This window comes from Coregonus lavaretus (assembly GCF_964263955.1).
Source record: "Coregonus lavaretus genome assembly, contig: HAP1_SCAFFOLD_465, whole genome shotgun sequence".
In the NCBI taxonomy this organism is placed as follows: domain Eukaryota; kingdom Metazoa; phylum Chordata; class Actinopteri; order Salmoniformes; family Salmonidae; genus Coregonus; species Coregonus lavaretus.
The window spans coordinates 148119-172318 of NW_028164548.1; the positions used below are offsets into that span (position 1 = coordinate 148119).

The 24200-nt window shown below is 43.3% G+C and overlaps 1 protein-coding gene and 1 pseudogene across 2 annotated transcripts in view; both read right to left on the minus strand.

Annotated features, from left to right (window-relative positions):
• Nucleotides 1-12272, minus strand: part of LOC311116928 (protein NLRC3-like) — a 43418-nt pseudogene extending 31146 nt beyond the window's left edge. Inside the window, exon 1 of the transcript in view lies at nucleotides 12244-12272. The product of the transcript in view is annotated as a protein NLRC3-like (transcript). The remainder of the gene's footprint in view (nucleotides 1-12243) is intronic.
• Nucleotides 446-8156, minus strand: LOC311116929 (protein NLRC3-like; the record flags this gene model as incomplete). The annotated part of the gene is made up of 8 exons (XM_084191946.1): nucleotides 7882-8156; nucleotides 7459-7625; nucleotides 5429-7307; nucleotides 2732-2905; nucleotides 2479-2652; nucleotides 1768-1941; nucleotides 1142-1188; nucleotides 446-1005 (listed from the first exon to the last, which is right to left on the minus strand). Exons 1-8 carry the CDS (start codon nucleotides 8130-8132, stop codon nucleotides 446-448), a joined length of 3426 nt encoding a protein of 1141 aa, XP_084048072.1. The 5' UTR covers nucleotides 8133-8156.
• Nucleotides 12273-24200: the final 11928 nt, after the last annotated feature.

Sequence of the window (24200 nt, forward strand, 5' to 3'; positions counted from 1 at the left end):
CACTACAGTGAGACATAGGAGAGGAAACATCTGTACATCCAACAGAACACATTAAAACACACCACCACCACTAATCTAACTGTCTGTAGGTCCAACAGAACACATTAAAACACACCACTACTACTAATCTAACTGTCTGTAGGTCCAACAGAACACATTAAAAACACACCACCACCACTAATCTAACTGTCTGTAGGTCCAACAGAACACATTAAAAACACACCACCACCACTAATCTAACTGTCTGTAGGTCCAACAGAACACATTAAAACACACCACTACTACTAATCTAACTGTCTGTAGGTCCAACAGAACACATTAAAACACACCACTACTACTAATCTAACTGTCTGTAGGTCCAACAGAACACATTAAAACACACCACTACTAATCTAATTGTAGGAATGATTCCAGAGGAAAACACATGATAAAACATTGCTATGACTCACCTTTGAATGTGTTGGTCATCTATCTGACACAGGGTCACTGAGGAGGAGGAATAAACCCCAAACCCAAACCCAGGATAGAGGGGTTCAGTGAATGTGGTGTGTTCTGTGTAAAGGTGTGTCAGTGTACCAGAGGACGACACACTATAGAAGGACAAAGTACCAGCTGGCCAGTCCAGATACACTCCAACTCTGTTAGAAACAGGACAAGAGATGGATCTGTCGACTCCAGCATGGGAAAAGTAATATCCACTGTCAGAGCAGAATAAACACCAGGTCTTCCTGTTGAATCCAATATAACTGTCCTTCTTCTCTCCCTTCCTCTTCATTCCTTTGTACGCCACACCAATGTGAGCCATGTCACCATCCCTCTCCACCTCCCAGTAATAACGAGATCCAGATAAGCCTTCTCTGCAGTGAACTTGAGGATGACGGTCAAATCTGTCTGGATGGTCTTCATAATGCTGCTTCTCCTCCACCCGTGTCACCTTCCTGTTCCCCTCAGACAGTATCAGGTCTGGGTTTGCTGTATTTGGGTCCAGGGTGAGATGACAGGCATCTGTAGACAAAAGGAGAGTTTAATCAAACCACATCTTCATATAAAATGTTGTTTTGTAGGTAGAGAACAAGTATTGATTAGTTACTATGTTACTGTGGTTCTGAATATGTAGTTAATTAGGATTGAAGAGACTTTCATTTCCTCAGCCCTGGTTTCAGCCTGAACTCTCCACCATGATCCACACTGTTGGAGAAACAGGTTATTGACTGACAAAGACCTAATAAAGCAGTCAACATTTAAACCATATTGTTGTGTTCTGGTGCACTATCCAAGTTCATTACTAGAGACATACAGGTATTCTATCCTACCTACTGCATACAGAACAGAGTACAATTCATTACTAGAGACATACAGGTATTCTATCCTACCTACTGCATACAGAACAGAGTACAATTCATTACTAGAGACATACAGGTATTCTATCCTACCTACTGCATACAGAACAGAGTACAATTCATTACTAGAGACATACAGGTATTCTATCCTACCTACTGCATACAGAACAGAGTACAATTCATTACTAGAGACATACAGGTATTCTATCCTACCTACTGCATACAGAACAGAGTACAATTCCAACAGGATATCAGAGATGCAAAAGAAGAGTATTCATGTGGTGATGATGTATGCTGTGTTGGAGTGCTAAGCCTGCTGGGTAAACGTCCCCTGTATTCTACCATCATGTCCTCATGTTACTGAACCTACTACACTACATAGGACACAACCACTGCTCACACTATTAGGACATCTATTCTGACTTACTTCAGCTTCATCAGTTTATCTGTGGGATCCACCAGAGCAGCTGAAAGCAGTCCCCCTGCAGAGTCTCCTGGGTGATTGTAGCTCAGGTCCAGCTCTTTCAGGTGGGAGGGGTTTGACCTCAGAGCTGAAGACAGAGCAGCACAGCCCTCCTCTGTGACCAGACAGCCAGACAGCCTACAGAGAGACACAACAGCTGTCTAGGTTGGTGGACTGGTGTCAATCATCTTGTAGGACACTCATACATTTGTCCATGACACAAACATTGTAATGAAACATTCAATTTTTGTTTTACTAAGCTCAGTACCGACCTGACTTAAACAGCTGTACATACCCCAGTGTGTGTAGTTTACAGTCTGGATCCTCCAGTCCAGCAGAGGGCAGTGTAACTCAGCTCAGTACCGACCTGACTGAAATAGCTGTACATACCCCAGTGTGTGTAGTTTACAGTCTGGATCCTCCAGTCCAGCAGAGGGCAGTGTAACTCAGCTCAGTACCGACCTGACTGAAATAGCTGTACATACCCCAGTGTGTGTAGTTTACAGTCTGGATCCTCCAGTCCAGCAGAGGGCAGTGTAACTCAGCTCAGTACCGACCTGACTGAAACAGCTGTACATTCCCCAGTGTGTGTAGTTTACAGTCTGGATCCTCCAGTCCAGCAGAGGGCAGTGTAACTCAGCTCAGTACCGACCTGACTGAAACAGCTGTACTTACCCCAGTGTGTGTAGTTTACAGTCTGGATCCTCCAGTCCAGCAGACAGCAGTGTAACTCCTGAGTCCTGCAGGTCATTGTCTCTCAGCTCCAGTTGTTTCAGTTGTGAGTTGGGTGAACTCAGGACTGAGGCCAGATCTGAACAGCAACCCTCTGTCAGACCACACTGACCTAGACTAGAGGGCAGAAGAGCACATGATTAACAAATGTATAAAACATCCACATAATAACTCATACTGAAGATAGTTAACTCACACTAGTGTCTGTATGTTGCAGAGTGGACTGGTTAGTCCAACACAGAGCAGCTCCACTCCTCTGTCTCCCAGGTCATTGTAGCTGAGGTCCAGTTCTCTCAGGGGGGAGTTTGGTGTCTGCAGAGCTGAAGCCAGAGTCTCACAGGATTCATATGTGAGTTTACAGCCAGCCAGTCTGGAGAGAGGAGATATGTTGATACACTGTTAAATATGCAAAGCTTTAAGAATAATGAGATGCATTAAGATAATAACAGAAGGACACATACTAACTCACTCAAGATATTTACCTTAGTTTTATATATGTTATGTATGTTTCTGGATATATCCCAAAAATGTTAAAATAATGTTAAAAACATACACATACTAACTATACTGAACAAAAATATAAACCCAACATGTAAAGTGTAGATCCCACGTTTCATGAGCTGAAATAAAAAGATCCCAGATATGTTCCATACGCACAAAAGCTTATTTCTCTCAAATGTTGTGCATAAATTTGTTTAGATCCCTGTTAGTGAGCATTTCTCCTTTGTTAAGATAATCCATTTTGTTAATATAATCCATTCACCTGACAGGTGTGGTATATCAAGAAGCTGATTAAACTGCATGATCATTACACAGGTGCACCTTGTGCTGGGGATAATAAAAGGCCACTCTGAAATTTGCAGTTGTCACAACACAATGCCACAGATGTGTCAAGTTTTGAGGGAGCGTGCAATTGGCATGATGACTGCGGGAATGTCCACCAGAGCTGTTGCTAGAGAATTTTATGTTAATTTCTCTTCCATAAAACGCCTCCAACATCGTTTTAGAGAATTTGGCAGTGCATTCTACCGGCCTCACAACTGCAGACCACGTGTAAACACGCCAGCCCAGGACCTCCACATCCGGCTTCTTCACCTGCAGGATGGTCTGAGACAAGCCACCAGGACAGCTGATTTAACTGTGGGTTTTCACAACCGAATACTTTCTGCACAAACTGTCAGAAACCGTCTCAGGGAAGCTCATCTGCGTACTCGTCATCCTCACCAGGGTCTTGACCTGACTGCAGTTCGGCATCGAAACCGACTTCAGAGGGCAAATGCTCACCTTCGATGGCCACTGGCACGCTGGAGACATGTGCTCATCACGGATGAATCCCGGTTTCAACTGTACCGGGAAGATGGCAGAAAGCGTGTATGGCGTCGTGAAAGCGTGTATGGCGTCGTGAAAGCGTGTATGGCGTCGTGATGGCATTGTGTGGGCGAGCGGTTTGCTGAGGTCAACGTTGTGAACAGAGTGCCCCATGGTGGCGGTGGGGTTATGGTATGGGCAGGCATAAGCTACGGACAATGAACACAATCGCATTTTATCAATGGCAATTTGAATGCACAGAGATACCGTGACGAGATCCTGAGGCCCATTGTCGTGCCATTCATCTGCCGCCATCACCTCATGTTTCAGCATGATAATGCACGGCCCCGTGTCGCAAGGATCTGTACACAATTCCTGGAAGCTGAAAATGTCCCAGTTTTTCCATGGACTGCATACTCACCAGACATGCATGTTTGGGATGCTCTGGATCGACGTGTCCGACAGCGTCTTCCAGTTCCCGGCAGTTTCCAGCAACTTCGCACAGCCATTGAAGAGGAGTGGGACAACATTCCACAGGCCACAATCAACAGCCTGATCAACTCTATGTGAAGGAGACGTGTCGCGCTGCATGAGGCAAATGGTGGTCACACCAGATACGGACTGGTTTTCTGATACACACCCATACTTTTTTTTAAAGGTATCTGTAACCAACAGATGCATATCTGAATTCCCATTTATGTGAAATCCATAGATTAGGGCCTAATTAATTTATTTCAATTGACTGATTTCCTCATATGAACTGTAACTCAGTAAAACCTTTCAAATTGTTGCATGTTGCGTTTATATTCTTGTTCAGTATATAGTACATACATAATATTTAAACACTCACAGTGGATACTGAAGATAGTTAACTCACACTAGTGTCTGTATGTTGCGGAGTGGACTGGTTAGTCCAACACAGAGCAGCTCCACTCCTCTGTCTCCCAGGTCATTGTAGCGGAGGTCCAGTTCTCTCAGGGGGGAGTTTGGTGTCTGCAGAGCTGAGGCCAGAGTCTCACAGGATTCATATGTGAGTTCACAGCCAGACAGTCTGGAGAGAGGAGATATGTCGATACACTGTTAAATATGCAAAGCTTTAAGAATAATGAGATACATTAAGACAATAACAGAAGGACACATGATTAACCAATGTTAAAAACATACTAACTCACTCAATACATTTAACCTTAGTTTAATATACTTATCACATTTTATGTATGTTTCTGCATATTTACCAAGACGTTCAAATAATGTTTAAAACATACACATACTAACTACATACATAATATATAAACACTCACAGTGGATACTGAAGATAGTTAACTCACACTAGTGTCTGTATGTTGCAGAGTGCACTGGTTAGTCCAACACAGAGCAGCTCCACTCCTCTGTCTTCCAGGTAATTGTAGCGGAGGTCCAGTTCTCTCAGGGGGGAGTTTGGTGTCTGCAGAGCTGAAGCCAGAGTCTCACAGTATGTATATGTGAGGTCACATTGATCCAGTCTGGAGAGAGGAGATCATCTGTTAGATATACAAATCCTTCAGAATAATGATACTGTATACATCAACTCAATAGCAGAACTTACAGTGCTCTCTTGCAGGTTTTCACTACCGGCAGCAACCTCTGATAACCTTCCTCTGATGTGGTGTATGTCTTCAGGTCAAACTCCTCCAGCACCTCCTCTGACATCAGTAACAGGTAGGCCAGGGCTGAACATTGTTGAGGTTCTAGGACTGTTTCTGAAAGAGTTCCTGATCGCAGGGAGGTTTGCATTTCTTCAACTAGAGAGTTGGCACCAAGTTCATTCAGACAGTGGAACAAGTTGATGATCCTTTCTGGTGAGGATTCCCTTTTGATCTTGTCTAAAAGGTACCTGACTGTTCTCTCGACTGTTTCCTCATTGCTCTGTGTTGTACTTCCTGTCTGTGTCAGAAGGCCTCGTAACAGATTCTGATTGGACTCCAGTGAGAGGCCCAGAAGGAAGCGGAGCAACAGGTCCAGGTGTCCATTCTCACTCTTCAAGGCCTGGTCCACTGCTCTCCTGTGTAAGTCATACAACGGGTCTGACTTCTTGTCTCTGTCCTGTTGTGTGATGACATTTTGGAGTAGGGTTGGAGTGGCTGCTTCATCATAGTCATCGTCAGAGGAATCATCATCACCATCACTAGTGACTGCTTTGGGGGGGAAAACATGTTCCTTCTTGTCCAGACATGATTCTAAAGCATGCACTGCTGCTAGAAACTCCTGAATGCTCAGATGCACAAAGCTGTAGACCTTGTCTTGGTACAGCCCAGATTCTTCTTTAAAGATCTCTGTACACAATGCTGAGTACTCTGATGCCTCTGTGACATCAAGGCCACACTCTCTCAGGTCCTCCTCATAGAAGATCAGGTTGCCCTTCTGCAGCTGTTGGAAAGCCAGCTCTGCCAGTTTCAGGATCATCTCTTTGTCTGACTGAGACAGTTCCTTTGGGTTTGTCTCTGTGGCTTTGTTGTACTTCTTGTTCTTCACAATGATTTGGATGAGCGTGAAGTGTGTGAACATCTGGGTCAGAGTTTTGGGGACTTCATCCTTCTCTGCCTCCTTCAGCATCATCTCAAGGACAGTGGCTGATATCCAACAGAAGACTGGCATGTGGCACATGATGTGGAGGCTCCTTGATGTCTTCATGTGTTTGATGATTTCATTGGCCAGATTCTGATCTGTGATTTTCTTCCTGAAGTACTCCTCCTTCTGTGGATCATTGAACCCTCGTACCTCTGTCACCTGGTCAACACACTCAGGAGGGATCTGATTGGCTGCTGCAGGCCGTGAGGTTATCCAGAGGAGAGCAGAGGGAAGCAGATTCCCCTTGATGAGGTTTGTCAGCAGCACGTCCACTGAGGTTGGCTTCGTGACATCACAGCACCTCTCATTGTTTTTGAAGTCTAGAGGAAGTCGACACTCATCCAGACCATCAAAAATGAAAACAGTTTTGGTTTCACCATCTTCAATGCTGTCAATCTCTTTCAGCTCTGAGAAGTAGTGGGAAAGAAGTTGCATCAGACTGTATTGGTCCTTTTTCAGGTTCAGATCACGGAAAGGAAGAGGAAACATGAAATGAACGTCCTGATTTGCTTTTCCCTCTGCCCAGTCAAGGATGACCTTCTGCACAGAGACTGTTTTTCCAATGCCAGCGATTCCTTTTGTCAGCACAGTTCTGATAGGTTTGTCTTGTCCAGGTAAAGGCTTGAAGATGTCGTTGCACTTGATTGGTGTCTCTTGTGTGGTTTGTTTCTTGGATGCCATCTCTATCTGTCTCACCTCATGTTCATTATTGACCCCTCCACTTCCACCCTCTGTGATGTAGAGCTCTGTGTAGATGTCCTTTAACAGACTTTGGTGTCCAATTCCTTCAGATATGTGTTGATACTTGTGTTTCAGTTTAGCCTTAATGTCTTGTTGGACTGTCAGAAGAGTTTGACCTGTAGGAAAACAATGAGAGTTGGGACTCATAAGTTTGTGTGTGTGTGTGTGTGTGTGTGTGTGTGTGTGTGTGTGTGTGTGTGTGTGTGTGTGTGTGTTAGAGGGGCCTTTGTCCCGTTCTTTGTAATATTGTATGAAACACAGTCTTACTTCTTCTGTCCAGAAGGTTGTGTGTGATCTTTAATGCATCCTCACTGTCCAAACTCTCCACTTCCTTATTGTCATCTGGTAATGGTTCCTGGCTGAAAGCAGGTGGCTGATCACTCTTCATTGATAGCAGGCTGGGGGCAGGTGACTCTGCTCTGGGCTTCTGGACACTGAACAAAACAGGGAGGCAGATCACCTCATCAATATCTCATCAGTACCTCATCTACATCATTTCAACAAGTGTATAGCTGAACTCATAGAATTCCTGATGTTTCTTTATAAAGCTACAGTCTGCAATTGGTAAATCGGTTTTGGCCTTTTAAATTAATGATATAGGCCTACATTTGATGTAATTTGTGAACACTTTTCTCTTCATTAGTTTTATATCTTTAAGAGAACTGTATATTTTACAACGTAATCTCTTACCTCTTAGAACTGGTGTCTTGAGTCATTTTAGAGGCAGTGGTCCCCTCCTCTCTCTCCCCAGAGAGACTCATTTTAGAGGCAGTGGTCTCCTCCTCTCTCTCCCCAGAGAGACTCATTTTAGAGGCAGTGGTCCCCTCCTCTCTCTCCCCAGAGAGACTCATTTTAGAGGCAGTGGTCCCCTCCTCTCTCTCCCCAGAGAGACTCATTTTAGAGGCAGTGGTCCCCTCCTCTCTCTCCCCAGAGAGACTCATTTTAGAGGCAGTGGGCTCCTCCTCTCTCTCCCCAGAGAGACTCATTTTAGAGGCAGTGGTCCCCTCCTCTCTCTCCCCAGAGAGACTCATTTTTGAGTCACAGCTCACTCAGCTACACTAAGAAATAACAGAACAGTCAATATTTCCGAACATGAACAATGACAACACTTTTACTGTCTGTGGTCAAAGTTCAAACAGAGACTTCATGTTGCATTTAAACATGCACAATCCAATATGTTATTAATTTGATTTGGATCTCCATTAGCTGACTCCATAACAACAGCTAGTCTACCTGGTTGGATCCCCATTAGCTGACTCCATAACAACAGCTAGTCTACCTGGTTGGATCCCCATTAGCTGACTCCATAACAACAGCTAGTCTACCTGGTTGGATCCCCATTAGCTGACTCCATAACAACAGCTAGTCTACCTGGTTGGATCTCCATTAGCTGACTCCATAACAACAGCTAGTCTACCTGGTTGGATCCCCATTAGCTGACTCCATAACAACAGCTAGTCTACCTGGTTGGATCCCCATTAGCTGACTCCATAACAACAGCTAGTCTACCTGGTTGGATCCCCATTAGCTGACTCCATAACAACAGCTAGTCTACCTGGTTGGATCCCCATTAGCTGACTCCATAACAACAGCTAGTCTACCTGGTTGGATCCCCATTAGCTGACTCCATAACAACAGCTAGTCTACCTGACCAGGTACTATAGTGGCTGCTGTATCAGATTATCCATTATATTGGCCAGGTACTATAGTGGCTGCTCTATCTGATTATCCATTATATTGACCAGGTACTATAGTGGCTGCTCTATCAGATTATCCATTATATTGACCAGGTACTATAGTGGCTGCTCTATCAGATTATCCATTATATTGACCAGGTACTATAGTGGCTGCTCTCAGATTATCCATTATATTGACCAGGTACTATAGTGGCTGCCGTATCAGATTATCCATTATATTGGCCAGGTACTATAGTGGCTGCTCTATCAGATTATCCATTATATTGACAAGGTACTATAGTGGCTTAAACCATCGGAGTTGTGCCTGTTGCCATAGAAATAGAGGACTCATCAGGGATATAACCGGTTTTAGCATTGACATTGGGCTTGAGGCCTTTCACCATTTTAAAGTAGTCAACTGGATGGGGATTCCTGTGAGTTGGGAGCGATCAGCCAATGAAGAAGAAGAAAATGTACTACTTTAAAATGGAGATAGCCTGAATGGCTCTGCCCATGCTGTCCCAGATGCTATAATGGCACAGATACAAAGATGAGTCCCTTTATCTCTATGGCCTGTTGTTCACACACATATCTGCCCTCTCATTGGCTAGATGGTCCCATCGGCTCTCGCCTCCTCCCGCCTGCCTTCCATCTTTGAGGACATGCATCCTCCCGCCTGCCTTCCATCTTTGAGGACATGCATCCTCCCGCCTGCCTTCCATCTTTGAGGACATGCATCCTCCCGCCTGCCTTCCATCTTTGAGGACATGCATCCTCCCGCCTGCCTTCCATCTTTGAGGACATGCATCCTCCCGCCTGCCTCCCATCTTTGAGGACATGCATCCTCCCGCCTGCCTCCCATCTTTGAGGACATGCATCCTCCCGCCTGCCTTCCATCTTTGAGGACATGCATCCTCCCGCCTGCCTCCCATCTTTGAGGACATGCATTTCCATTGTTAGAGCGGTCACTTGAGTATCTTCTCAATATAATAGACAATCTTTGCTTGTATTCAGGAACATTGGTACATTGTGGGAGGCTGTCTAGAGAGACTACTGATGAACAAGCTAGGCCTATTTGAAACATCGCCATCTCCTGGCAGCATTTACCAGACAGATTCAGAAGCTTGAAAAACCCCATTAGATTTTTTGCCCCAAAGTATAGAAGGAAAAAAAACTAACTGAACATAGTTTATGATTGTTTTTATTTTATTTTAGTTTTGGAGTCAATGATAATAGTTTCAGTATAATTTTAGTTTTTCAAATGGGTTTCTTAATTATTGTATTATTTTAGGTTCAGATTTGGTAACATAATTACGAGTTTTAATCAGTTAATAATTCACAAATAAAAATGTATATCAGTAAAAACACTACCTAATTGTTATATCTACTTTTACTTGTTACGTCTGTGAACTTTCATTATCCTCCCTCCTGATGAGAAGAGAAATTAGAAAATATCTTAAATATACTGTCTGTGTTTTTGTGGTAACGGAATTACAAGGCAATGTTTCTTAAAAACTTACAGAAGGCAACTAATTTATCCAAAACTAAATATAAGTGTTGCTATTAGTTGGCTATTAGGGGTCTTCACTTTAACATTATTGTGTTTTGATGTATTTCTAATACCTTTTTAGACTTTTTCTGGTAGATGTTTTCGAAGACCTATTACTTATGCATCATTTTTAAGATGGAAAATGGTTGAAAAATGTATCTATGCCTTCTGATTTCCCCAAAACACAGACTCTTAAGCTTTCATTTGATACCCAATTTGATATTCTCCTATGAACTTCACATGTTGGTGCTCATGGGTCCTTTTACATGGAAATTACCTTATGCAGAAAAATGTCCAATGATGGAAAAGTGTGTTTGTCTGGCAAGTGCATTTGATAGTGCCGTTAGTGAACACCGTACCAAACCGTAGCAAAATGTTTCAACAACAAGACTTTTCTATTGGACAAATTCTGGTAGGTCCCTAGTGGTGGGATGGGCAACTTTGATGGGGGTGGGTGCCACAAAAAAAAACAGAACTCATCATGGGGTGCCGCAGTGTCTCTGCGTACCCACATCCATAATAGTTTTCATGTTCATTTCCTGCAATTCTACACATTTCGCCATGAGGGCGGAGAGAATATTTCGCAATTTTCTAACTCATTTCCTGCAATTCTACACATTTCGCCATGAGGGCGGAGAGAATATTGGGCAATTTTCTAACTCATTTCATGCAATTCTACACATTTCGCCATGAGGGCGGAGAGAATATTTCGCAATTTTCTAACTCATTTCATGCAATTCTACACATTTCGCCATGAGGGCGGAGAGAATATTTCGCAATTTTCTAACTCATTTCATGCAATTCTACACATTTCGCCATGAGGGCGGAGAGAATATTTCGCAATTTTCTAACTCATTTCATGCAATTCTACACATTTTGCCAAAGGGTGGAGGCAAATGTTTGCCGTTTTTAATATGATAACTGACGATCAATGGTCCCCACCCGCGGTCTGTAATTCAGTAACCTACCAATCTAAAAACAAATGTAGCTGACATGGGCTAATTGAGTGACTGCTGAGGCACAACCACATTTCGAAATTGCACCTCGTGTGTTCTATTATTCTAACGGTCAACAGCAAGTTGAGACCCAGACTGAGTTCCAGAACAACGTCTTTTATTATTGGTCCGCGGGACTACAAAAGGTGGGTCGCGGCCCGCCAGTTGCCCATCCCTGGTTTAGTGAATACACCCATGCAGCGCTTGAGTTCCCTTGAGGTGCGATCAGTTTATCTCGCCCGGGGCACCGGGGTTTTGCATTCAGAGAAAAGGTGTGCTGCCGATTCAACCTGTGGTTAACAATGCGCGTGGGTGAGCCGGTAAATTATATCGAGCGCGCCTGCGCCAAACGGACCACCGCCTTTCTGATCCGTTACCAGAAAGCTTTAAACTTACAATTTGATTTAGCCCTACATTTAAATAGTTTCTATGCACATTGTTGCACGTCACTTTTACTTGACGAGACATACTATTTTATTTAGTGGACAGCTTTACATAATTCCGATGCACTTCTTCTTTCATGAAGTGAAAGTGCGCAGTTTCCACAGTCTTTCACGCGGATAATTATCACGATAATGTGCTGTCAATCGCCTATAACAATAATACCCATAATCATAGCCCTGTAGCCTTTCACATCACATTCGATCTTATCGATTAGGCTGATCACTAACAACAATGTTAATTAGCCAAAATTATATCATTCACGGAAGCTGAAATCAATATTGTAATAACTTGGCGGATGTCTTACCCCCTAAATCATCTCTCTCTTTATGATAGCATAACTTCTCGATAAATAATTGTCTACATTAAATTGTACAAGAACGCTACAAACCTCTTAAACATGTTTCCTCGACGACAACGTCCTTTACTTCCGTATACATGTATTTCCTATTTCAAACTAGTGATGGGGTCGTTCGCGAAAGAACGGCTCTTTGTGAACGGATCTATTTGGTGAACATCGGGAATCGAATTGCATCGGTGAAAGAGCCGTTAATTTGTTCTCCCTGATTTACATGCAGCCAGGAGGTGCTTTTTGAGCTCAAAACAACGATCACCCGCAGATAAGTTACACAATAATTATCTAAAGAGGGTGAATCCTTACTGCAGAAACAGTAAATAGTGGGGAGAGCGCGTCATTCTGCTCCAGGCTTATGTTTGTAGTGCGTTAAAAATAAACTTTATTTTTTAAGCAGGTGATCTAATAATTTATCCAGATAAAAATGTATTTGAACGCGCATTTCACTATCTGATGTAATGGTAGTCTACCGTTTGACCTTTATATTGTAGATTTGCAATTAAGCATTTTAAATGAAGAGCCATTTGGGAGCCAAATGATGGCTCTCTTATGTGAACGGAGTCAAATGAACCGGCTCACCAAAAATACTCATAGGTTTATAGCCTATTATATATTGATATTTAGGTCATGTAAAGTCTCCATACACTTAAGGCAAGTATCCAGCCGATACGTTCATATTCTATCTATAGTAAAAGTCGATTTATATTTTGTATTTCATGATTTAATTAAATTAGGGAGTGGTCGAAATGCACGCAATTGTTCACAATGGGGGAGGGTCATGATCTTTCGCTTGGTCTCAATCACATGATCCATGGCCTCTACTGTAGGCCTAAGGCTATAGGAAGAGAATGCTCGGAGAAGAACAGCGCCAAGTTCCATTTCTAAGAAAATGTACTTCCTTTTCCGAGTTTTTGCACTGCTGCTGGGATGGTGTATACAGTGTTACACAGTGCAATGGATAGGTTATCCCAATCATGAGCCCTGTCCTACCCTGCTCTTGCTGATGTAAACCCTGGTGTGCTTCCTAATCAATGGATGTGCTGTGTACCGTGGGACTTCAGGAGGCGAGTCAAAGGCTTCTAACGAAAAAATACATTTAAAAAAAAGGTTTTAAAAAATTGAATATCTGTGTGCGCGGACTAGTCTTCCTTACTTCCTGTTCAGTTTGAGAGGGAGTACGTGAACATGAGAAGGAAGACAGGAGGTAAGCTCGCTACTGCTGTAATTGATATGAATAAAAACAATATGTTTTGTTGCCCCATAATGAAGCTATTTATCAGAGTTATTGACCTCTCTTTACCATTTATATAAATACTACTGGTCTATGTATTAAATCCTGTAATATTCTTCTATATGCAGGCTATACGGTTATGCGCCGACTGTTGACCAAGCTATGTTAGAGCTGCAATCTGATTTAGTTACATTACAGGGGAAGCCCTTGTTGATTTAAAACCCGTACTTATTGCGGGCAAAACTAAATATGTTGTTCTCTTATTCACTGAATAAACATGTCTCCGATGGGCTACATATTCACTACATATTCACTCATTGGGTGGCTCTGTTATGGAGCGCGTTCCCGCTTATAAATATCTGGGCATTTGGGTTGATAAAGATCTAACGTTTAAAAAACATACTGATGAGCTAGTTAAAAAGCTAAGATTTTAAAGTGGGCTTCTTTTTTATTAACAGCAGGAAGCAGATTGTGCTGTCAATTTTCCTTCCAGTTCTTGACCGCGGTGACTCCATTTACCAGAATGCAGCAGCCACTACTCTTAAACACTTGGATGCCGTCTACCATAGCGCCTTTCACTTTATCACAGGTGATAGTTTTAATACACATCGCTGCATCCTGTATCAAAAGGTTGGCTGGTCCTCACTAAAATCCCATAGATCACTTCATTACTCCCTTCTTGTTTACAGAGCTCTTGTCCACAAGCTTCCAACATACCTCACTTCCCTGTTGAAATATAACAACATGAGATACCAAACCCGTTCGCAAGGTTGGTTAACTCTTGGGGTCCCGCTTGTCTCTACACATTTTTTGGTAAATCTGCCTTTTAGTTTTAACGCACCACAGTTATGGAACACAAAACGAATCACCAATTCGATTATTCGAATCCATCTGGATTCCCAGGTGCTGATAGGGCAGTTTAAAACTCTGTTGTTAAATGAGTCCCACTGAAGTGTGTAATCACCTGATGTCATGTATTTATAGCTGTCTGGTAGTTTCTCTTTGTCTTTTGTTGTTGTGTTGATGGAATTTTTGTCCTCAAGACACCATTACAAATGAGACACTGGTTTCAGTTGGGCTCCCCTGATTTTAAATTCAGGTAAATAAAGAAATAAACCATAAACCAGTAATTTCCATAACTTACCCATGAAGCGGCAGCCGCGGAGATGGACAGTGCATGGGTGCTGAAAGTAGGCTAATTCAAGAAGGCTTCATTCACTTAAACAACCTTCATTTTAATGTCGCTTTAGGCTACTAACAACGAGGGATTTGTGTTGCATATAGAATATCATTGGTTTGTCTCTATGACATTCAGAGGCTGTGCTACAACTTTCTATATTTTTACATTTTTAGTCATTTAGCAGACGCTCTTATTCAGAGAGACTTACAGGAGCAATTAGGGTTAAGTGCCTTGCTCAAGGGCACAGCGACAGATTTTTCACCTAGTCGGCTCGGGGATTAGAACCAGCGACCTCTCGGTTACTGGCACAACGCTCTTAACCACTAAGCCACCTGCCGCCCCAGCAGGTGTGACAAAGGAAACAAAACATTGACTTTGCAAATTCATTGATGATCAAATAGTTCAGTTGTAACTGGTTCTGTTGCACTTAATTTTTTTACAGTTGAAATACAACTTTAGCACTGTTCCAAAACTTAGACCATCCTCTTTCTTAACAACAGCCTGAATAGAAATCAAAACATCTCCGGTGAACAGCCTGTATAGAAATCAAAACGTCTCCGGTGAACAGCCTGTATAGAAATCAAAACGTCTCCGGTGAACATCCTGTATAGAAATCAAAACGTCTCCGGTGCTGCAGCGTGCGCTCATTCGTTGTCATGCTCTGTTGTGGTATTAAAATAGATTTCTGCTTGTCTCCAGTCATGTAAAATGACAAAGAATTGCATGAAATGCCTTTTATAAAAGCTATCTTTTCTTCACCCCTACCATTGTCCGTGGTGGTCTGCGAATCCACAACCTTCTGCCTACTTTGCCATGTGATGGTTACAAAACAACGAACAGTTTCTAAAACTCCATATCTAAAGGCTGTGGTTGTTAGGCTGGGTGGGGGACTCAGGCGCAGAGACGGACACATGGACAAAAGAGGGTGAATTAAGATGTTGTTTAATAAGCGTGTTCTGGCAGAGAGAAACAGTTCAGGGGTGGAGTAGCTTCAGACCGGGGTAGAAGCTGAGTGGGGTGGAGAGCCAGTAGTCCTGAGAGCTGGATGACGAGGATATCCGACAACAGATGAGCAGGTTGCGGCGTGGGAATGGCAGGCAGGCAGACAGCAGGAACAGACGAGATCTGATCGAAGGAGAGACAGGTTACAAACGTGACAGAAACAACTATAATGCTGAGAGAGTAACAACTAAACTGAGATTTCTGTACGGGGCCAAGTTACCACAGGTAACACCATGTAGGAACGAACTGGCGCTGGAGAGGTGTCCAGCCCGGGTAGATAACTGCTGGTTGATTGGTGACAATGAGCCGCAGCTGGAGGTACCTGAGCATGAGAGAGAATGGCCACGCCCCCTGACCTAGATCCTCTGACTGGGCTGCACAGCAGGGGGAGACAGACACACACAGGGGAAAAAGGAAAAGGGAACCAAGCGGGGACAGGACCAACAGTGCCGGACCGTAACAGTGGTCTGTCCTAGGAGTGAGGGTAATTTGGGGTATAGGGGAGGGTCACTTTTTTTTTTTACAAATTCACATACACAGATAGACAGACACATAGATACATTCCATTCCTTTTAATTTAATCTATGAAATGTATTTGACAGGGATACTGCACATCAATCAACATTTCAGTAAAGGTGTCAGATTTAGCCAGCTAGCTAGTTTCCAACTGTAGTCCCTGGGCAGGTAGATACAAAATAAAATGGCCCTAGCACTAACACACCCGATACAAAAACAATCAAGGGCTTGATGATAAAGTTAATTAGTTGAATCTAAGGTGTTAGTTCTAGGACCAAAAACTAAAACATGCACCTCCTGGGGGCCCTGGAGGAGAGCTTTGAAAAAGGCTGAGCCAGAATAACGTCATTCAAATGAAGTCATTATTTGTTAATGAACTAACTGACACGTTGTAGTCCTACATCAGTTGTACAACTTCAGTGTGGACTTTACAGGTCCCTATGGCTGTGTTTCCACAGGCTGACCAATTCTGGGTTCTTTTCTTTCACTCATTGGCTTTTGACCAATCAGATCAGCTTATTTTGCCAATTAACAGGAAACATATCAGAATTGGGCTGCCTGTGTAAAACGCAGGTGATCCGCCTTCTCAATGAGACAGTCTGTTATCCTCATCACATGACCATGCTAATTAAAAGGCGCAATATGTAGCTTTGTGGGCGACCAGATCAAATTCACGTCAGTTATAGATCTGTCTTCTGGTTGAAAGCAGGTCTGATAAACGGTAGATCTGTTCTATGTGTGCTACTTCTATGCTTCCCATCCTTAAAAGCACCAATCAGCAGTTGAAACAATAAGAACACGTTATATCCGCCACTGTTTCTGTTAAAATCTGAGGGATGGGGGCTGGAGAAATGTAAAAACTCTTAAATTCATAGACAGAGCTACGGATGCATGGACTGACCATCCATGATATCAACATTATAGTTTTAACCATGTTGAGGCTATACAGTGTTGGTTTACATGTACTTTGTTTACAAACAAAGTAAAACAAGTTTAGATTCTGGGTTCTGATGGGGTATGACAGTTGAACTGAGCTCATGAGGCATTTATAAGTTAGATTCTGGGTTCTGATGGGGTATGACAGTTGAACTGAGCTCATGAGGCATTTATAAGTTAGATTCTGGGTTCTGATGGGGTATGACAGTTGAACTGAGCTCATGAGGCATTTATAAGTTAGATTCTGGGTTCTGATGGGGTACGACAGGTAAACTGAGCTCATGAGGCATTTATAAGTTATATTCTGGGTTCTGATGGAGTATGACAGTTGAACTGAGCTCATGAGGCATTTATAAGTTAGATTCTGGGTTCTGATGGAGTATGACAGTTGAACTGAGCTCATGAGGCATTTATAAGTTAGATTCTGGGTTCTGATGGGGTATGACAGTTGAACTGAGCTCATGAGGCATTTATAAGTTCGATTCTGGGTTCTGATGGGGTATGACAGTTGAACTGAGCTCATGAGGCATTTATAAGTTAGATTCTGGGTTCTGATGGGGTATGACAGTTGAACTGAGCTCATGAGGCATTTATAAGTTAGATTCTGGGTTCTGATGGGGTATGACAGTTGAACTGAGCTCATGAGGCATTTATAAGTTAGATTCTGGGTTCTGATGGGGTTTGACAGTTGAACTGAGCTCATGAGGCATTTATAAGTTAGATTCTGGGTTCTGATGGGGTATGACAGTTGAACTGAGCTCATGAGGCATTTATAAGTTAGATTCTGGGTTCTGATGGGGTATGACAGTTGAACTGAGCTCATGAGGCATTTATAAGTTAGATTCTGGGTTCTGATGGGGTATGACAGTTGAACTGAGCTCATGAGGCATTTATAAGTTCGATTCTGGGTTCTGATGGGGTATGACAGTTGAACGGAGCTCATGAGGCATTTAAAAGTTAGATTCTTCAAGAATCAATGGGTACATACTGTATCATTAATCTATAAGTCAAAAAATTGATTTAGCAACTGCCGATTTACAGTGAGGGAAAAAAGTATTTGATCCCCTGCTGATTTTGTACGTTTGCCCACTGACAAAGAAATTATCAGTCTATAATTTTAATGGGAGGTTTATTTGAACAGTGAGAGACAGAATAACAACAAAAAAATCCAGAAAAAGGCATTTCTAAAATGTTATAAATTGATTTGCATTTTAATGAGGGATATAAAGTATTTGACCCCCTCTCAATCAGAAAGATTTCTGGCTCCCAGGTGTCTTTTATACAGGTAATGAGCTGAGATTAGGAGCACACTCTTAAAGGGAGTGCTCCTAATCTCAGCTTGTTACCTGTATAAAAGACACCTGTCCACAGAAGCAATAGATCAATCAGATTCCAAACTCTTCACCATGGCCAAGAACAAAGAGCTCTCCAAGGATGTCAGGGACAAGATTGTAGACCTACACAAGGCCGGAATGGGCTACAAGACCATCGCCAAGCAGCTTGGTGAGAAGGTGACAACAGTTGGTGCGATTATTCGCAAATGGAAGAAACACAAAATAACTGTCAATCTCCCTCGGCCTGGGGCTCCATGCAAGATCTCACCTCGTGTAGTTGCAATGATCATGAGAACGGTGAGGAATCAGCCCAGAACTACACGGGAGGATCTTGTCAATGATCTCAAGGCAGCTGGGACCATAGTCACCAAGAAAACAATTGATAACACACTACGCCGTGAAGGACTGAAATTCTGCAGCGCCTGCAAGGTCCCCCTGCTCAAGAAAGCACATATACAGGGCCGTCTGAAGTTTGCCAATGAACATCTGAATGATTCAGAGGAGAACTGGGTGAAAGTGTTGTGGTCAGATGAGACCAAAATCGAGCTCTTTGGCATCAACTCAACTCGCCGTGTTTGGAGGAGGAGGAATGATGCCTATGACCCCAAGAACACCATCCCCACTGTCAAACATGGAGGTGGAAACATTATGCTTTGGGGGTGTTTTTCTGCTAAGGTGACAGGACAACTTCACCGCATCAAAGGGACGATGGACAGGGCCATGTACCGTCAAATCTTGGGTGAGAACCTCCTTCCCTCAGCCAGGGCATTGAAAATGGGTCGTGGATGGATATTCCAGCATGACAATGACCCAAAACACACGACCAAGGCAACAAAGGAGTGGCTCAAGAAGAAGCACATTAAAGGCCCTGGAGTGGCCTAGCCAGTCTCCAGATCTTAATCCCATAGAAAATCTGTGGAGGGAGCTGAAGGTTCGAGTTGCCAAACGTCAGCCTCAAAACCTTAATGACTTGGAGAAGATCTGCAAAGAGGATTGGAACAAAATCCCTCCTGAGATGTGTGCAAACCTGGTGGCCAACTACAAGAAACGTATGACCTCTGTGATTGCCAACAAGGGTTTTGCCACCAAGTACTAAGTCATGTTTTGCAGAGGGGTCAAATACTTATTTCCCTCATTAAAATGCAATTCAATTTATAACATTTTTGACATGTGTTTTTCTGGATTTTTGTTTTGTTATTCTGTCTCTCACTGTTCAAATAAACCTACCATTAACATTATAGACTGATCATGTCTTTGTCAGTGGGCAAACATACAAAATCAGCAGGGGATCAAATACTTTTTTCCCTCACTGTATGTACATGGTTTGAGTCAATTTCATTTGAATTCCAGTTAATTCAGAAAGTTAACCAAATTCCAATGCCAAATTGTCTTAATTGAAAAGCATTGAAGGAGAATTGGAATTAGAATTTCAGTCTACTTCCTGAATTGACTGACATTTTAATGGAATTGACCCCAACCCTGACTATGTATTGGTTTACCAACCTTTCTATATATATTTTTCAATGATGAATTCTCACACACAGGGGCCATTCTGAGGCAGAATCATTCTGTGTCAGTTTTGAGCCACAGCACTTGTCAGTTGCACTGCAGAGACTGGGTTAAGATGTCAACCAACCTGTCTTGGGGTTGATGAACATGGCAGGTGGCATGTTGAGACAGTCAACCTGTCTCTTAAAGTCCTCCAGTTCAGCAGTGGTGAGCTCCCTTCACTTACCTGGAACATTAAGTCATTATAGTGAATACACATGACTTCATTTAGTGAATTACATGACTCATTTCTTTATTTTATTCAGTTCAATCCAATTAAATTAAACTGAATCCAATCCATTCAATTCAATTCAACAGAGTCCAATCAATTCAATTCCAATCCATTCAATATGATTCAATTCAGTTGTTACTGGAGATTTCCAGAGAGGTGTAGGTGTGTCCATGGATGGTGGTTGTAGTCTGGGTCAGATAACAGTCGAGAGAGAGAGAGAGAGAGAGAGAGAGAGAGAGAGAGAGAGAGAGAGAGAGAGAGAGAGAGAGAGAGAGAGAGAGAGAGAGAGAGAGATTTCTAAAATAATTAGAAATAGGCATACATTGCCTGTTATTGCAGAATAAAGCCTATACTCGCCAAATATCCTATAGGCCTATAACACGTTAGGATTGGCTACCATTCGTCCCATCTCTCATTTAATAGGACCCACTTCACAGTACTAAATAGATCAGCTACAGTATTTCCAGCAGCCTATTTAGCTCTATGCGATCCGATCCGAAGCGCAGTTTAACGTTAGAACAGACGATTCACCTTTTCCATTGACGTTTGTAGGCGACGTCTGAATGATGTAATGTGACATTTCTTGCGTAGACAATATTTCATTTACAAACATAATACATTATCATAATCATTGCATAATAAATTCCTAACCTTTTCTGGCCATGATGAGTTCATATTCCCGATGTAGCCATACAACAAATTACCATGCGCATTTCTCATTTAATTAGATAGGTCAGAAAGGCCTACAGCAAATGTCACTGTAAAATAAAACATTCTGCCAACACCTCCAAAGACATTTGATCAAGTTCGCCATGGATATTTCCTTTAGATATACTGTCTGGGCCTAATTCCAATCCTTCCAAAGTATACAGCAAATAAGGGCGTTATTGTCACCATAAAAGATTGATGATGGGTGTATTTCATAACGCTAGTTCATGCAGGCACCGTTTTACAACAGGTCTGATTTATAACTGCAAACATGAATGCGCCAAGTTTATACATCTCAATGCTTTTGTGCACATTTATCAATTTATAAATATTGTGTAGAAACTAACCTAAAATACTACTTATAAACGCTATTTTAAATGTTGGTTTGCATAGAAAAAGTGTGATGTATCAACCCATCAAATGACGCAAACGTAGGAGGTCGCCATTGATAAATACCAGTTGTTCTCAGCCTCAGTTCTTGTGTATTACTTTGGCTATTTAGCATTTAGAAACGCCCCTAATTAAGCAGATATGGTCAAAATCATCCATTTAAAGCCCGTGGGGAATGTACAAAGCCTTACAATGAAATGAAACAACAGAAGCTAAGAAAAAACTTTTCCTAGACTGAAATAGAGGTGCTAGTGTCAGATATTTAATACAACCAAAAGGTTCTGCTGAATGAACAAGTCGTGCTTTCCACCTGGCCACCACATTCAGTAGCGTCTTTTGCACATAACATCACCTATCACCTGCTTAAGAGTAGAAGCCTTCTCTGTTCACATAGCCTAGTTGAACTCGTTTTGGGATGGTGCTTTTATGGCGATGTGGGGGCCGTCTATTTCTCCGTTCGTATTTGGGAACCTATTGATGACAAAGAAACCCCTCTTAACCTGTTGCGCGATGGTGGGAATTGTATGTTACAGTACGTTTTGCTGATGATTGCATCCAAAACATTGACTCATCGAGGGATGTGAGACGCCGCTTGCCGATCGGAAAGCTCCGGCTGAAAAGTGCCCTGTTGCCAAAAACCCGAGGATGGATAACACTTTGACGTGCACCCGAATGGCATGGGTTTGCCTTTCTAAAGTAGGTCTTAAATCCTCTCAAAGATCCTATAAGATTGGTTTTGGGAAACGATATCTGATGAGCCAATCTGTACTTTCTGCTAAAAAAGTCCCACCTGTCTCTAAAAACGTGCTCTCTGTGAAATGCAGCGGTGCCAGATCTTCCAACAGAGCAGATCAGCCATCTCTCATTGGATTTCCATTATCTCAGTCTTTTATAGGATTTACACAATAGTTTCACTTTCACACGTACCTCTAATTTAACAAATTACTGTACTTTATATGGATTATTATCGTTACCAATGCACCAATGTGGTCAATTATATTTAGCCTGTCAAGACATGTTGCATGAATTCACAATGTCAATATAATTACATAAAAAAATGTCATTATTACTCTCACAATTTCAACATACAGTATATTTTGGGGCGGCAGGTCGCCTGGCGGGTAGGAGCGTTGGGCCAGTAACCGAAAGGTTGTTGGATCGAATCCCCAAACTGACAAGGTAAAAATCGGTCGTTCTGCCCCTGAACAGTTAACCCACTGTTCCCCGGGCGCCGATGACGTGGATGTCGATTAAGGCAGATCCAGCACCTCTCTGATTCAGAGGGGTTAAATACGGAAGACACATTTCAGTTGAATTCATTCATTCAGTTGTACAACCTGCTATTATCTCCCTTTCCCCGTTCTACGCTTGACAAGCAGTTCCCTTATTCCACCACTTGGCACTGATCGTGGTCATGGGGCTGAACACTCTCAAGCTAACATTTACATGATCATTTTAGTCATTTAGCAGACGCTTTTATCCAGAGCGACTTACAGTTAGTGAGTGCATTACATTATTTTTTTATTTTTCATACTGCCCCCCCGTGGGAATCGAATCCACAACCCTGGCATTGCAAACGCCACGCTCTACCAACTGAGCTACATCCCTGCCGGCCATTCCCTCCCCTACCCAGACTCTTACCCTGCCCACACCACCCAACGGACTCTTACCCTGCCCCCACCACCCAACAGACTCTTACCCTGCCCCCACCACCCAACAGACTCTTACCCTGCCCACACCACCCAACAGACTCTTACCCTGCCCACACCACCCAACAGACTCTTACCCTGCCCCCACACCACCCAACAGACTCTTACCCTGCCCCCACCACCCAACAGACTCTTACCCTGCCCCCACCACCCAACAGACTCTTACCCTGCCCCCACGCCCCAACAGACTCTTACCCTGCCCCCAACAGACTCTTACCCTGCCCCCACCACCCAACAGACTTTTACCCTGCCCCCACCACCCAACAGACTCTTACCCTGCCCCCCCCCCCCACCCAACAGACTCTTACCCTACCCCCACCACCCAACATACTTTTACCCTGCCCTACCACCCAACAGACTCTTACCCTGCCCCCACCACCCAACAGACTCTTACCCTGCCCCCACCACCCAACAGACTCTTACCCTGCCCCCACCACCACCCAACAGACTCTTACCCTGCCCCCACCACCACCCAACAGACTCTTACCCTGCCCCCACCACCCAACAGACTCTTACCCTGCCCCCACCACCCAACAGACTCTTACCCTGCCCCCACCACCACCCAACAGACTCTTACCCTGCCCCCCCACCACCCAACAGACTCTTACCCTGCCCCCACCACCCAACAGACTCTTACCCTGCCACCACCACCCAACAGACTCTTACCCTGCCCCCACCACCCAACAGACTCTTACCCTGCCCCCACCACCCAACAGACTCTTACCCTGCCCCCACCACCCAACGGACTCTTACACTGCCCCCACCACCCAACAGACTCTTACCCTGCCCCCACCACCACCCAACAGACTCTTACCCTGCCCCCACCACCCAACAGACTCTTACCCTGCCCCCACCACCACCCAACAGACTCTTACCCTGCCCCCACCACCCAGTTGTAAATGTCTACATATTATTATCATCTTTAGACAACATTCTAAGTCTGCTAACATTTCCTCACAAAATGTTACGAATTTCAGTATAGAAAAAATTACAATCATCATTGCGGGACTTTTATTTTGAAGGAAAATCGCCAAGGTCACGACCTTATTCTTTCTAGGTCTTGTTTATTCATACTGGCGGAACGGAGGTGAAGCGAAGTAGCGGCACCATTGATCTACAATAAGAGGTGGACCCGTTCCTCTACTTCATTATAAATGGACTTCCTGTTTCAACACAGTGGGCGGATTCAACACCCATAGGTTCATGT